The 17404-nt window shown below is 32.7% G+C and overlaps 1 protein-coding gene across 16 annotated transcripts in view; it reads right to left on the bottom strand.

Moving 5' to 3' along the window:
• Positions 1-17404, bottom strand: part of PCDH15 (protocadherin related 15) — a 1828063-nt gene that overhangs the window by 128725 nt on the left and 1681934 nt on the right. For all 16 annotated transcript variants that reach the window (XM_025396095.1, XM_025396103.1, XM_025396104.1 and 13 more), the window contains 2 exons: positions 7062-7171; positions 4994-5134 (listed from right to left, as the gene is read on the bottom strand). In XM_025396095.1, the coding sequence (XP_025251880.1) occupies positions 4994-5134; positions 7062-7171 (251 nt within the window). The remainder of the gene's footprint in view (positions 1-4993; positions 5135-7061; positions 7172-17404) is intronic.

The following is a 17404-nucleotide window of genomic DNA, read 5'->3' as shown; positions in this document are numbered from 1 at the left end:
TGGCACCTTCCCCCACCACTCTCTCTCGCTTGCTACTGCTTTTGCCGTGTGATGTGCCTGCTCTCCCTTTGACTTCCACCATGATTATAAGCTTCCCGAGGCCTGGATAGAACCACAGCAGATGCCAGCACCATGCTTCCTGAAAAGATTACAGAACCATGAGCCAATTAAACCTCTTTTCTTTATAAATTACCCAGTCTCAGGTATTTCTTTACAGTAATGTGCTCTAATACAAAGAGATTAGCAAGAAAGTGATGAAAAGATATGAGAAGATTCAACACTTGTGTACTAGGAATCTCCCAGTGAGACAGAGGAGGGATGGAACTTTGGGTTCAGATCACCTCCACTAGAGCATTATTTCATGCAGTCACACTAGTCACCAGAACTTGCACCACGGTAAGGTGATGGCAACATCACCCCACTCATGCCATCCCCACTGACCACAAGAGTTTGCAAGCTGTAAGTTACCTAGAGAAACCAAGATGAGGGACATTCCATCATACATCTTACTCAAGGAAGTTGGCCCCCAATACCCACATGCACAGAGGGCTAAAAAAATGACTGTGGTGGCAGGCGCCTGTAGCCCCAGCTATTTGGGAGGAGAGGAGGAGAAATGGTGTGAACCCGGGAGGCAGAACTGGCAATGAGGATCGCACCACTGAGCTCCAGTCTGGGAGACAGAGCTAGACTCTGTCTCAAAGAAAGAAAGAAAGAAAAAAAAAATCACACCCAGCAGGGGAGATGTAACATGTTAATGAGATATGGGACACATGAAGAAGCATGTTATCAAACTGTGCAAGTGCTGTAAATTCCCCATCTCTACACGCTTCAATGTCACTCCTTTCATGGCTAGGCCTGTTAAAATTACTCTCTTGGCTATCTTCAAGGAGGCAGCAAGAGGACTTTCTCTCTTCTGGGCTGCTTTCCTTGTGCTCCAGCATAAGTTCCAATAATGCCTGGAGTCTGGGAAAGTTCCTTAGCCTTATGTCAGTTTCTATTACAAGAGAGCAGAAGAACCTGTGGCCAGTAACACCAGAATAGATGTCAAATTAATAAAAAATAATAAAAGCTAGAATTAAAAAAAAAATCCTTAAGTGAGACTTGACCAGTTATTTTTTTTATATATATATATATATAAAATGACCCAGAATTGCCAACATGTAGAAATATTTTGATAAAAATACTGAACTTTAAAGAAAAAATAAAGGCAATTATTTGGAAATTCAGAAATAAGACCAGTTTGTCATTACACATTTTTTTACAGTAATGCTTCAAAGAATAAGAAAATGGAATGAAAAAAATTAATTTAAAAAAGAAAATGAGTCAAGTTATCCAGTCAAATTGGTCTTCAATGTTAAAGCCCTAAGATAAGCTTCTTTTCTTAATGCACCAAAACATAGGAGATAGTGTCCCTATAATGCTACATTGAGGACTTTACTTGAGAATGGCCTACTGATAACGAAATGACCGAATGTGTTATTGATATTATGAGGGATAAAACAATATGACTTTCAATTAGATGTGTGGGAAAATATAAGGGATGAAGCAGAAGCATTGCTCACAACAGGAACGATATGAACAGGGCAAAAAATATATATGTATATAGTGTATCATATAATGTAAAAGTAAGTATTAGAACAACTGTGGGCAAATTACAGCCCTTTGGTCAAATCCAGCCCACAGACAGCCTGTTTTAGTAAAACGAGTTTTGTGGGAGCATAGCCAAACCCTTTTATTTGCATATTATCTCTTCTTGCTTTTAAGCTACAATGGAGTAGAGTAGTTCTGACAGAGACCATATGACCCAGAAAACCAAAGATATTTGTCATCTCAGTATTCTCATTTTGAGTGTAATAGTGAATCAACTCATTATTTTGAAAATCAATAATAAAAGGAAAGAATCAAAGTTTTTTTTTTCCTTGTTTTTCCTATAGTTGCTGCACCTCAGAGTAACTGAATATTTGCTATGGAGATGATTTTCTTTATAGAAATATTTTGGCTAATGAATATAGAAGTAATAAAAAGAAAAAATAATGGATTTAGAACATTACTATTGGCGGTTGCTACTATCTGTATCACAAAAAGAGAATCAAAGAGATTTAATGTTTAAGGAATGAGTGAATATCACATATGATTTATTTGTTTAAAAACAAAACCAAAAATAACCCGAATATGATCAAGCCTCCAGATCTAACTACTAATTTCCTGGAAATAAAGGAAGCAGAAAGAACATGAAATGACCACTTGGAGAGATAGTCATCAATCCAGGCTTCAGAAATGTGGTCTCTTGCATAAATGAATATCAAGGTGAATAAAAGAGGTGGTAGTGGTGAAGCCTACAGATTAAAAGAGACTTAACAGACCTATCAACCAATGGCAATGTATAGACCTTATTTGAATTCTGATGTAAATACATGTTTAATATGAACTGGATATTTTTAATATGAACTATGTTTAATACCAACTGGATATATGTTGATATCAAATAATTTGTTACTTTTGGCAGGAGTAATCATGATATTTTAATTAAGGTTTAAGAGTCCTTAAGATATGCGTATCAAAATATTTACAGATTGAATGTTCTGACTCTGACCTGCTTCAGAATAATGCAATAGTGGGTAGTTGAGAGCAAAGATGAAAGACTGTTTCCCAGGGCATGATTAAGTTGAGTTAGGCAGTTGATACATAGAGATTCACTGTAATATTCTCTGTAATTTTTGTATGTTTGAAATGTTCCAACCTTTCAATAAAAGGTTAAAATATTTAAATATTCCTAGTGTTAAACTTATGAAATGAGCTCTAAAATTTTATATTTTAATTAGTTTGCATTTAAATATTAAATCTAATCACATCATGGTTGCACAATCTACTTTGAAAATAATTTCATTAACAAATTTTTGATAAAGAAGTCACAATAAAATACTTCCTTAATGAATTAAACTTCGTATTTTTATTATCTTTATTCAAATGATATGTGGCAGGGCAACGAATTCTGCAGCAGAGATGAACATTTAGCTACCTAATTAATTAACCTCAATTTACATAATGGTCTTATTTGCATAGCTAATGGCCTGGGGATTGACTATAGGCCATTAACACTTATTAATTAATAAGATCAAATTAGAAATATATGGGTTTTTATTTCAAACTTAGGAGGCAAAGGTCAGTCATAAAAGGTTAATAACAATATTCAAAGAATCAGGCAGTAAATACTTTAGCTTTTAGACTTCATGCATTTCTGACAGGATAATTCATGAATTGGTTTCACCTCTGCACGCATACTGGGGCACATGGAAGTATATACATGTGCATTAGATAAACTTTTATTAGCCTCAGATTTACATGTAAATTAAAGTAATGGGAGTTAGTTGTATTATATTCACATATAAGAACTTAATGCACCTCTATTCAGAAAAACCACAGGTATTACTTGAGAAATGTCAAGTTCTGCAACCTAAATTTTTTCTTTCTTAAATTGTTCATTTGTTTTGAGTAAAGATTGCAGGTATAGTTTTCAATTAATCTTTCCCATTTATTTGCATTTGCAATAAAATAGGTTACATTATATAATTTAGAGCTACTCCAACCTTTTCACTCCTCATTTATCCAATTCAGTTTACAATTAGAAGCATCCTCTACATTTTTAAAAACATAATTGCCTGTAGTTCAAAGAATTTAGAAACTCAAAGAACTTATCTGCTATTTTTAAACAATTTAATTATGTGAGTGATGCATAATTATTGAGGACTATTTAATTCCTTTTATTTCAAAGACACCTGTATAATCTGATTTTTCAAATGATTTGGTTGTACCTCTACAAGCAACTGAGCAGCTCTCTACACTAAATCAGTAAATGAGGTTTGTGATAAATGAAAAGGAGTGATTTCTTTTTATGATCAATTGCCAAATTGACACAGAAAAATTCTATCCTGCATCTTCTGCCTGTTGCTCCTGTCTTGCTTTCTTTCCTCTCACACTGCCTGGGTTCTCGCTTTATGCCTCTCCTCTCTTCTTTTATCCTCTTCCCCCTTCTAAGAATGATTGCTTGATGAAATGCCTTGAAATGATGTCCAGGGATAGTCCCCGGGTGAATGTTCCAGATTCTGTTTCTCACTTCATACTCTGTCTGGGCCTCTATTCTATTAATAATTAAATTAAACCTGATTATCTTGAGTCTTCTAGATTTTAAAAGGGTTGCTTTGATTACAAAAGGATGACTGCTTAAATGCAAAAGGGTATTACCTCAATAGATGGGAAAAGAATAGCATTTATTGCATTATTGATAACATCTTTGAATCTGTGTCAGTTCCTTTCACAAATTGGCTTTTACATGCTTCTCTGTGTGGGTAAACTGTATGCCACAGAAATGTTCAAGTTTAGAATCACAGAACATGGTCTTAAATCTGTGATGCTTTGTTTACTGTCATTTAAAAAAATTAATCTTTTTAATTATTAATAAAATCTTGCCTTTGTAAAAGGATAGTAATTCTCATTTCATAGATTAAAAATGTAGGTTAAAAAGTGTAAATTAAAAAAAAAATGATGCTATATACGAATTACAGTAAAGGTTAATCACTAATTTTAAGATGAATTTTTCTTTTCTCTAAGAAAATATGTAAATACAAGAAGCCATACAATTCAGGCAATTTCTAGTAGTCATTCATTAAAAATATCCATTTCCCAAGGTTTATCCAGAGCTTTCACAGTGGGACTAACTTTTATTATTTAACATACACAGACAATGGTGGCATTTTAACAATATTAGATACATAATTCGAAAACAGTGTTTTATTTTCTTGACATTTCAGGAGTGTGAAATCACTCACTGCATTGTCATATATTAGCTGTTTAAACAAATAGGCAATCATCTCAGAGTATTAACTATCTTTCTATGTTGTACACTGAGAATGATATTTTAGACATATGTATTTCATTAAAAAATTAGCAGAGACACCATACAATTCTCATAAAAGCTTTAAGTAGTATAACTTACTTTTTGAAGGAACTCGGAGATTGGCAAGGACCACTTCCAGGGAATCAGCTTGGACTCGAAGAACATAGCTTGTCCTGGTCTCATAATCCAGAGGTCCATTCACATAGATAACACCTGTGATGTTATTAATTCCAAATGTATCTAGAAATTAAAATACAATTACCTGGTCATGGTCTTTAGGCTATAAGGAAAGAAATTCTCTTTAAAAAGCACTGTGATATCAAAAACACTAAAAATACCTATTTATAACTAGAGTGATTCATGAAAGTGACAAAATGCTGGCTTCTGGAAACTGCTCCAGCTCTTTAAATGATCACTATCAATATTTTGCTAAAATCAGCCTTGAAATTGTAGGGGTTTTTTGTTTGTTTGTTTTTGTTGTTTTGAGATAATCCTGGAAATCAATGTTCTATGGTTAATTACATTTGGGAAACACTGAATAATATATTCTTCACCTTAGATTCAGATGGTGTTCTACCACACTAAAGGCTTTCAGAAGTTCTGTTTTAAAGAAAACCATCTAATTTTGTTTAACCAAAATTTTCTGACCTTACTGGTTTATTATACTGTTTGTAATTTATGAATATTATCATTTTGTAGATTTAGCGTTTTGTTAAGAACACTTGAGAGGAAAAAAAAAAAAACAGATAATTTAATGTTGCCCTATGTCTTTTAAAATTAATTTGAATGAAAATCAGAGCACATTGGCAAACTTTATAATACATCTCCTTCTCTTAAGCTCTCCATATTCTTTCCTTAATTTTTTCATAGAATTAATAATCACTTATAATACTATATATTTGTTTAATAATTTTTACATTTTTATTATTAACCCCCCCTTATTGGACCATTAACTTCCATGAGGGCAGGAATCTATTTTGTACATTGTTCTATCTGTAGTGGCTAGAAGAGTAGTTAATACATAATAGATGTTCAATACATATTTGTTGAATGAATTAATAAATAAATGAATGTAAAATAGTCACTGTGGGGGAGAGAGGTTAATAAATACAGCCACTCCGCTGTCTTCAAATGAAAGAATAAATAGAACCATAAAGAGAAAGTTTTGGAACAGAACAGGTTGAGAAATTATAGCTTTAGTCAGACATTCAAAGTTCAAGGAAAAAGGAAGTTTAGTTATTTTTAGGGAGGATCCATAGTAGCACAGTAATAATGAAGAAAGAAAGGTAATAAAAGTAAGATATTGATCACTTGCTACACTGCACAAGCAGCAATACCTAGTAATAGTTTGTCATTAAAAAGCTAAAAAAGGCCTTTATAATTTCCTTGCAAACTGCTTTGAAGCATTTACATTCAGTCATTTCTTAAATATTTATTATTGATTAATTTATTACATATATATTAACTATTTCTTGACTACCTACAATACGCTAGGCTATCTAACATACCAAAATGGAAAACAGAAGAGATCTTGTGAAGAATAGGTAAAACAAAGATTAATGTGAAAGACTGAGCTATGAACTTATTGCCAGAGGCCTGCAAATTCCTATGATTCTTAAAGTGATTAATATACAAACATTATATCTTTGTTTATAATCATTAATTATATGTCTAATTTGACTATTTGGGGAATCATATAACATGCATGGCTTTTAACATGGATGTGACTCTTTTTAAAATTCACACTTATTTACAATTTTGAAATTCCTTCAGGATTAGTTAAGGTATGACCAACATGGAGTAAGGGTCATGGATGGTTCAGACAGTGGAGTGGACGAAGCTACTGTAGGCAATGATCATGGCCAAAAGCTGAAAATTTCATGATGTATTAATTTTGAGGAAATGTCATTAAAATATTACCAAATGACGAAAAGGGCAAGGTTTTATTAATTAGACACTTAATATTTCTTAAGGGAAAAAAATCACTTGAGCTAACATAACTGGATTTTTAATTAAGTTCAGTATACATGGTTACCAATTACATCTAAGATGGGCACAATTTTATTAGAAAACAATAGGATAGATAGTAATATCAATTCAATCTGAAATTAGTCCAAATCTAAGTTTACTGGTTGATGGTGAGAACACAAAGTAAAAGTCTACTCACCTTCTTCATTTCCTGAAACAATGGAGTACACAATACTTTGATTAATGGCAGCAGCAGAAATTACACCAACCATGGTTCCTTTGGTGGCAAGTTCACTTACTGGAGGAGGTCTGCAGGTTTAGAGAAGATGATGTATTTATGTTTAAGTATAATTTTGATGTAACTTTAGGTTCACAGAAAAATTGAGAGAAAGATAAGTGATTTCTGATATACCCTTTGCCCTCACACATTCATGGCCTCCTCCATGATCAAATCCCCCACCCGACTGCTACATTTGTGATAACTGATGAACGTACGTTGTCCCCATTATCACTGAAAGTTCATTGTTTCCATGAGGGTGCATGTTGCTGTTGTACATTTTATGAGTTTGGACAAATGTGTAATGACATGTATCCACCTTCATGTAGTATCATATAGGCTATTCTTACTGTCCTGAAAATCCTCTGTGCCCTTATATTCATCCCTCCCCTCAACTCAACCTCTGGGAACCACTGATCTTTGTAGTGTCTCTATGGTTTTGTCTTTTCCAGAATGTTGTATAGCTGGAATCACACAGTATGTAGCCTTTTCAGATTGCCTTCTTTCACTTAGTAATATGCATTCAATGTACCTCGACATCTATGGCTTGATTGCTTATTTCATTTTTAGCACTACATAATATTTCATAGTCTGAATGTACCCACCATTTATTTCCATAAATAAAAAACATCTTGGTTGCTTCCAAGTTTTGGCAATTATGACTAAAGCTGCTATAAACATCTGTGTGTAGGTTTTTGTGACTCTAACTTTTCAACTCTTCTGGGTAAATACTAAGGAGCATGATTACTGGATTGTATAGTAAGACTGTTTAGTCTTTTAAGAAACTGCCAAACTCTCTTCCAAACTGACTGTACCATTTTGTATTCTCACTGACAATGAATGAGAGTTCCTGTTGCTCCACATTCCAGCCAGCTTTTGGTGTTAAATAGTCTGGATTTCAGACATTCTAATAGGTGTGTGGTGGTATTTATTTATTTATTTATTTTTATTATCCATTTTTATGACAGAGTTTTGAACTTAATAGAATGGACACAGTGGTTCTTCTAAGCTACATTACGCAATTACATTGTGCTTTCATTGAAAGCTTTTACAAAAAATCCTGAAATACAAATTTAGTCTGAAGTATAAATTGCATACAAGGTTTTGCAAACATCTTGTCCAAATTGCTTTGTTTTTGCTATTGCCATCCACACACTTAATTGACTAGGTTATCTCAATGCAAAGCAATCTTCCTCACAGATACTCTAGCACCTAATGGTGGTCCATATAGTCACTGCATGAGCAATAACTGCTTCTTGCTGAAGAATAAGAACCAATCTGTATAATTTTTAAATGGAATGTATAGATATTTAATTTATTAGTCTATTTATTTGCTTACTTTACTGTCCTGCATGTTTTGTTTTGTTATTGTTTTTTTTTTTTCGTCTTCTTTTGATAACATCCAAGTATTGTTTTTGATAATCTTGCCTCTTTCCTTCTCAGTACAAGTGCTTTGGGTAAGGCTTTGCCAATCCCCATAGCACATGCATAAACACATTAACCAACTCTGGTCAATGGGGGCACTTTATCCTTTGCTCAGTGTTCATGTGATGTATATGTCTCATGTAAATTCAATGGACATACTACATAAGATTACGACTTGACTAGATTCTTGCTAGCCAACTTTTTGGCCATATCCCTCACTGGATTTGATGATGTAAGCTGCCACATGAAGCAGTCCTCATGGCAAGAAACTCAAGGTGATGGCTGACTAACAGCCAGCAACGAACTGAGGCCCTTAGTACAACATGCCACAAGGAACTGATTTCTGCCAACAACTACATGAACTTGGAAGTGGATCTTTTCGTAGTTGAGCCTCAGATGAGACCCTAGCCCTATTTGACACCTTGATTGAAAGATTATGCAAGTCCTTTTAAAAGGAGAGGACACAGCTAACCCATGCCTGGATTCCTAACCTACAGGAAATTCAAAGCAATGTATGTGTTGTTTTAACCCATTAAGTTTGTGGTAATATTATTATGCCACAATGCAAAACTAATATTTGAACAATGGATTGTTAATTTATGATAGATTAAGATACATATTTCTTATCAAAAGTTTAATACAAAAAAATATGTCAGTCATATTAGGGGATAATTTTCAAAAACTGAATTCCTATTTGTGGAAGTAGTCATTACTTAAATTGTTTACTTGTCTATCTTGTGTTACTACACAAGATAGAAGCTCAATTTTATACTTTCCATAATTCATCTCTTTGCTAATCCTTATACAGTATGGGAATATGACATCTGCAACTTATGCACCTTTAGCTTTAACATGAGAAAAATGCTATGTCGGGCCGGGTGCAGTGGCTCACACCTGTAATTCCAGCACTTTGGGAAGCTGAGCTGGATGAATCCCCTGCGGTCAGGAGTTTGCGACCAGCCTGACCAATATGGTAGAACCCAATCTCTACTAAAAATACAAAAATTAGCTGGTTGTGGTGGTGTGCTCCTGTAGTCCCAGCTACTTGGGAGGCTGAGACATGAGAATTGCTTGAACCCAGGAGGTGGGGTTGCAATGAGCTGAAAACCCCACCACTGCACTACATCCTGGGTGACAGAGTAAGATTAAGTCTCAATAAATAAATAAATAAATAACAGAAAAGAAAAATGCTATGTCTTCTTTCAAATATTAAAAAATACATGTGTGCATTTTTGCTAACCTTAACTGACAATTAGGATAGAAATAATACTAAGAAAAAGTAATTGGCATAATTTAAGAAGACATTTAAATCCTATGCATACTACTAAAAGCATTTAAAATTCTATTTGTTAGTAAATGTTTAAAAGAGATTTACTCCTAGACAAAATTTCTCCTCATTAACTTTTGTCTTATTTGTTCCAATATATTTATTTCTGTCAGAATTAAAACATACTATACAATCTTCTCCAGAAAAGAATTAAATGAACCTCCATGATAATGAGTAATAGATTACAAAATATCAACTATTTTATATTCTTTGGCAGGATTAAAATGTACAATATTAATAAAAAATAATATTTTTATTATTGTTCTACGTTGTGGAAAGTATCAGTTACATGATGTGGGCAAACTGCATACTCTCTTTGGAGTCACATACGTCTTGAATACAAAATAATGGAGTTGGTATAAATCAGGATTCATTAAGCCAGATGGACAGAGAAGGTAGGAACATAACCAAATTGAATAAAATGGGCTGAATATAAATTAATAGGGAGAGGAATGGAAGTTAGGAATGGGACAGTATGTAGCTACTGTACAATAATTCAAGTCTAGTGTGATTTGTCAATCAATAAAGGAAATTTAAAATTTTGTATACATTTGTGAACAACCAGTGGGGATTTATTTTTTTAAAGCATCAAATGACTACATTTGATCTATGGGCTGACACTTTATGATTTTTAAAGCGGATAAACTATCTCTAATGTCTTTTCTAGTTCTACCATTCTGAATCTGATATAATTTGAGCTATCATTCACTCTTCTTTCTGTTGAGTATAATCAAAATCTGTTGCTCAATTTCAGAAGCAATGAATTATGGCCAAATGAAACATTTCTCAGAAGGTTTTTTTTTAAAAAATATTTTCTCTGACTACTAAATTCATAAATCTTCAATTCATCCATTTATGAAGAAAAATGCATCACTAGCTCTCTTCCAATTTAGGTTTTTCACACCTGATTTATAACAAATAATTCTTAGTGTCTGAAATGGAAGAATACTACCTTTCAAAGCTAAATTTACTGCCAATACAACTGACAAACTGCACTCTTAAAATAAAAGAAACACTTGAAACAGACAGCTTCAGTAATGGAACTGTACAGCTCACTGATGTAGTTGGAGATAGATACCAACTAGATGGTCATTTTCCAAAGATTGCTAAGAGGATGCTAAAGGAAATGGTTATTTAGCAGATATGAACCTGGAACATGGGAGAGGCTAGTGGTTTCATGTTTTCATAATGGCCTTCAGGAAGGGCTTCCTCAAAGGCCCTTTCACAAGGCTTGACCTGAATTGGGTTTGATGTCCTTGCATATCCATGATGGCAGTGTTGGTTCCTATTTACTCCACAAAGGCAATGCTTCTAACTTTATTGGCCATTTTAAACAAAAGCTACAGGTTTTGACTAAAATTCCAAAATCACCTCAACTAATACTTAAAGAGAATCCTAAATAATATTTTGATTTTAAAAACAGACTTATGAGAGTAATTTTAAATGTTTTTCCTCATTAATGTTACTATTGCATTATCCTTACCTTCTAAATTTTATATGTAAAACAGCTGTGTATTTTAAAAATTAATATTTTTTGTTTCTAATAATAATGTTATTGAGAAATAAATCAAGATAAAAATAATGTCACTATGCCTATGCATTCATTATTTATACTTCCTCCCAGAAAAGTTCAATGGTCTCAGAATTTTTTGTATTCTTATTTTTTAATCGTCAAATAGAAATTTTATACACTTATGGTGCATGACATGATGTTTTGAAATATGTATACACTGTAGAATGGCTAAATTAAACTACCATCCTTCCATTTTATTACCTTACATGTTTATTAGTGGTGAGAACATTTAAAATCTATTCCCTTAGCAATGTATAATATTGTACATTGTTTTTAACTATGGTCACCATGTTGTTAAACAAATCTCTTCAATTTATTCTTCTGGTCTAACAGAAATTTTGTATCCTTTGACCAATATCTCCCCAATTCTTCCCTTCCTACCCAGCCCCAGGTAACCACTTTTTTATGCTCTACTTTCATGAGTTCAACTTTTTTAGATTCCATATATATTAGCTTTATTAGATCATTATTAGAACATGCAGTTTTTTTCTCTGTGCCTGATGCATTTTAGTTAACATAATGTCCTCCAGATTTGAGACAAATGAACGTATTTGAGACAAAATAGAATACTAATTAAAGTCTAGGTTCATTCACGTTGTCCCAAATAAAAGAATTCCCTTCATTTTTAAGGCTGAATGGTATTTCATTGTGTGTGTATACATATATATATATATCACATTTTATTTATCCATTCATTTATTGATAGACACATTTTGTTTGATTCCATATCCTATTATGAATAATGCTGCAATAATCCTGGGAGTGCAGATATCTCTTCCATCAATATCCTGATTTAAAAACGGACCAAGGACCAGAATAGATAGTTCCCAAAGAAGACATACAAATGACCAGTAAATATACGAAAAAATGTTCACTGTCACTAATGATCAGGACAATAAAAGTTAAACCTACAATGAGATATCACTTCACATCTATTAGAGTAACTATTAAAAAATCCACTTCATATAACTTGCGTTTGAATGTGTCTCTCACCAGGTTCAGGCACTGGTAATACTGCAGCCCAGAATGCAGTGGAGGGGAGCGTTTGGGTTCCTGTTCCAGCTGGTTCACCTAGTGACACTGTGTGCTATCTTCCACACAGTGAGTTCTCCCTTAGGATCAATTATTAGTGAACGTCCTTCATACTGACCTAAAATGTTTCTGTTTTTCATCTATTCATCTCATTTTTCACCTGAACCCCTGATAACTAATGATCTTTTTACTGCCTCTATATGTTTACCTTTTCTAGAATGTCACATAGATGAAATCATACAGTACGTAGTTTTTTGGACTGGCTTCTTTCCTTATCAATATGCGCTTAAGTTTCCTCTATGTCTTTTGTAGTGTGATATCTCATTTCACTTTATTGCTGAATAATATTACATTGTATTGGATGTGTCACAAATAATTGCACTTTCATAAGAAGAAAACTGATCAAAATAACTCCAAATCTGTTGTTTAAAAGTAAATCTTTGCAGATTAAATGCAAACCAAAAAAGTTAACTGCTTCGGAATTTACATGCACAATACTTACAATATAACCTCATGAAAATATAAACTAATTTATACATATCCTTTTTTTTTTTTTTTTTTTTTTTAAGATGGAGTCTCACTCTATCGCCCAGACTGGAGTGCAATGGCACGATCTCAGCTCACTGCAACCTGTGGCTCCCAGGTTCAAGCAATTCTCTGCCTCAGCCTCCCGAGTAGCTGGGATTACAGGCGCCCACCACGACACCTGGCTAATTTTTTGTATTTTTAGTAGAGACGAGGTTTCACCATCTTGACCAGGCTGGTCTTGAACTCCTGACCTCGTGATCCACCCACCTCAGCCTCTCAAAGTGCAGGAGGATTACAGCTGTGAGCCACCGCACCCAGCCCATACATATCCTTTTAATATTTCTAAGTGTTTTTTGAAAATATATATTACAATAAATCTTTCAATTAAGTACATTTTAAGTAATTTTCTGAATAATGACTATACTAGAATAACATAATTTGCAATGTCTAAATGTTAGACCCAGTTTTTATAGTATAAATATAGATGAAACAATTACTGTACAATTTAAAATCTACTTTTATTGTTGAGTTCAAGAAGTAACAATAAAAGTAAATGTTGTATATGTCGAATAAAGCTTCTAATTATTTTAAAAGCCAGGCAATTTAGGATATAAACGTGTTTGTAAATAGATGTTATAAAATTTCACTAGGATTCAATCTGGCTCTATAGCTTTCTTTGTAGTGAGAGACAAATCTAATTTATTTTGATATGTTTGAGTTCAATATATTTGCAAATCAGTACCAATTAAGGTACTGTTTTTATATCTACTATGAGGGAATTTAATGAAAATGGGAAGGGAAGAATAAAAAAAAACAAAAAACACCCACTAGAACTCCGATTATTTGTAACCTTGGAGTAATTGCATCAGAGTGATCTAATTTTACATATTTAAATAAGAAAAACAGTTTTAAAAAGACATGAATCAGGAGAGAGATGCAGTTTTCCCAGAATTCTTAGGATGGATTTTAGACAAGAAAATTAATTAAGGGCCAAAAAGCTAGACACTGCTTTCTACATATGTTCCAAAGAATGCTTGCTTCCTGTCATTAAGAGTTTCGTTTCTATTCAGTTCCTTAAAGAATCTTCATCTTGAGGATATAAAAACAGAAGTATAAACAATTTATCCAAATATTTGAAAGCAGAAACTACAATCTAAGGTGCTTGTTTTTGCCTTTGCTTAAATTATTATATTGTTCTCATTAAAATAGTGTGTTCTAATCTCTCATAGCCATTGGTTCTTAAAGCTTAAATTCATAAGAATGTGCTGGATAAATTTTTTAAACTTACTAAAGTACAGAAGATACCTGATTTGTGATGGTTTGACTTGCAATTTTTGACTTTACTATTGTATGAAAGTGATATACATTCAGTATGCTCCTCGACTTACAATGGGGTTAGGTCCTGATAAACACATCCCTATTTGTCTATTGCCTTACCTTAATTATTATAGAGGGCTCTTCTTACTTTCAAAAGTGTCCTGCTTTGGACAATAAATTGTATGGTCTTATCTATGCTGGAAACTATATGGATATATTAAAGTAGCAAATGTATTCCTCTCGCTTGAAAATTTACAATTTTTTTTTTTTTTAAGTGAGACAGAGTGTACAGGTAATCTTAATTCTGTTTTGAATTATACATTATTTGACATTAACATAGTGATTTCTGCTTGCCCTTGTTTGTAATTGCCTGATATATATTTCCTGTTCACTCTATTTTTGTGCATGTGATTTTAGTTTAAGTACATTACCTAATGGCATGAAACCATGTGTGAAAAGTTTACCAGAAGTAAAAGGCATTCTCAGAAGATTAAGTAAATAGCACAGCTATTAAGCACCGAAGGCGTTGGGAGACGAACGACTTACCCATTATAAATTGGTGATAAAAATTTCATGATTTTGAATCAAGATTTAAATAGTGTAAAATTCTACTTTCCATGGAGATTGTGGAAGCACAAAGTGACTTCCATAAAGAGGCTATGCATATGTCATTTGCCTGTTTAACACCATTCAATGTCTTCAAATTTCTCTGTGATAATTAACAAAGTTTTTAATATGGCTCAGCAAGTCCCTTCACAATCCAACTCTCCCTATTTCTCCAGACTCATCACCATAGGACTCCATTTAGTATGTTATTTTTGTCTCAAATATGTTTGCATTGATCACTAATAAAATAAAATTAATATATCCTACTATATGTTTCACTTGGATCAAAATTTCCCATAGATACAATATAGTGAAATAATGAGACCTATAAAATCACTCTTTGTATTGAAAAGTTTGTGCTAAATTCTAAACAGTGGATGTAAAGTGAACTGTTTGGACTTGAGTACTTTGTTGATGGAAGACTTGCTTCACTCTGCTACATGAGCAAATGCCAAAATGTGTATAACCTTGGAAATGTGAAAGAGAAATTAAATTCCATATGGGTACACAGAGAGCCTATGAAAACTGTAATGAAAGATTGTCAGAATCATTCCATCAATAGTTAAATGGGCAAAACCTATTATGTTTGAGGCACGGTTTTAATAGTGCCATAAAAAGACAGGAAAGGCTATCTTCAGGTAAAGTCAGCTCTTTTATTGGACAACAAATCTAAATTAAAATAGAAAACAATTTTAGCAATCAAGTTATGCTCTCTGCATGTCCATTTGTTTTATATTATTTTATAGTCTTCAGTTAGCTTTCATTAACTTATTTGAACTCAAGACAAATCATTCTTTCCAAACTATTGTTCATCTTATTAAAATCTTCTCTCAAAATCTGTAAGTCCAAACTTGGAAGGTTTTATAAGAATGACAGCCTGGGCAATATAGCAAGACTCTGTCACTACAAAATAATTTTTTAAAAAATTAGCTAGGCATGGCGGTATGCACCTAAAGTCATAGCTACTTAGGAGGCTGAGGGTTAAGATGGAAGACTGCTTGCAGTGAGCTATGACCGAGCCATGGCACTTCAGCTTGGAAGACAGAATGAGATCCTGCCTCTAGAAAGAAAAAGAAAATGATGGCTATGCTCCTCAATATAAGGTAATTTTAATTCTCTTTATAATGAAATGTTAACTAGAACTGCTCACTTGCTATTTCTTTGGCCACTGTGATAACATTATTTACATTTTCATAGTTTACAAAGATGAATGTCTTGATTATAAATTATACTTTTTCTGTTTTGTATATCAAGAGGTAAAATGTTAATCTTTTGTTAAATATACTCTAATTTTTTTCTTTAATATAAAGTTTCTTGAGAAATTCATTTTAAATATAAATTGTATACAACTTTCAACCTTTCATTTATTACAAAATTAATTCATATGAATCAACCAACTACCAGTGTTTTATTTTAACAGAGAAAGTGATAAGATTATCTTTGGAAGGAGTTAAAATTTTTCAAAATTTCAGAATGTTCACATGTATAACATCCTGATTTTGAATTTGATATATTAAATTTTAATAATATAAATTGAAAAGGACTTACAATATTTTTTCTGAGTTTAGCAATATATCAACAAGAGGTTAACAAATATAACTTAGGAATATTTGCCCTTATTTTTATAATATATATACCAGTATAAATTTTGAATTTAGGTTGTTATGGAAATTACACTTGAAAATATTCAAATCTTAAAAATTAACATGTGACATTAAATCATGCAAAGGTTAATATTAAATTTGATACATTTCCATTTTTAAATAAATAACAAAGACCTATCTATATAGGTGGCATATATCTTTGAAAATTTTGCAATTAATTGTATTTGGCAAAGTTTTTGATAAATTGTGTAACATACTGCTTTTCCCACTCAAAATCAATATTCACATTTAGATTCTATGATCTATTCCAGACGTGTTGACCTTTTCACGATATTTACTTTTAAAACTGATGACAAGTGAATTTCAGTGTGTGTAAGTCTTAGTCCATCATCCTGAGATGAAGGTCAAATGTCATTCTCATTCTTCAGAAAGCTAACTTACTTCACCTACAGGAGTCAATGTAATCTCAAGTAATATGTGTTTGAACTACTATTAGGATTTTTCTATTTCTGTAGGGTTTAAACGAAAGATACATAAAAGGAATTTACTGACTCTGACAGTGTAACTAATTTCCAAAATCTCTAAATAGATAATTGACTGAAAACCCCTTAGCAAATATGAACATGCAGTGACAATAAGAGTATGCCTCTCAGATTTGCAACTACAGGAAGCACAGTTGGTCGAGGTCACAGTTTCTGTGTTCTGAAATCTGTTTATGTTTGTATGAAGGACATATTTCCTAGGGGCTGCCTAAGGAGTCAAGTATTGAATGGCTGACTTATTAGGCCAACTAAATGATCTCTATAGTCTATTTCATTCATGTTATAATGTGAATTTGAGAATATAATTTTTA

Source organism: Theropithecus gelada, chromosome 9 (genome assembly GCF_003255815.1).
Source record: "Theropithecus gelada isolate Dixy chromosome 9, Tgel_1.0, whole genome shotgun sequence".
Classification (NCBI taxonomy): Eukaryota; Metazoa; Chordata; class Mammalia; order Primates; family Cercopithecidae; genus Theropithecus; species Theropithecus gelada.
This window is presented reverse-complemented; position numbering and strand designations above follow the sequence as displayed.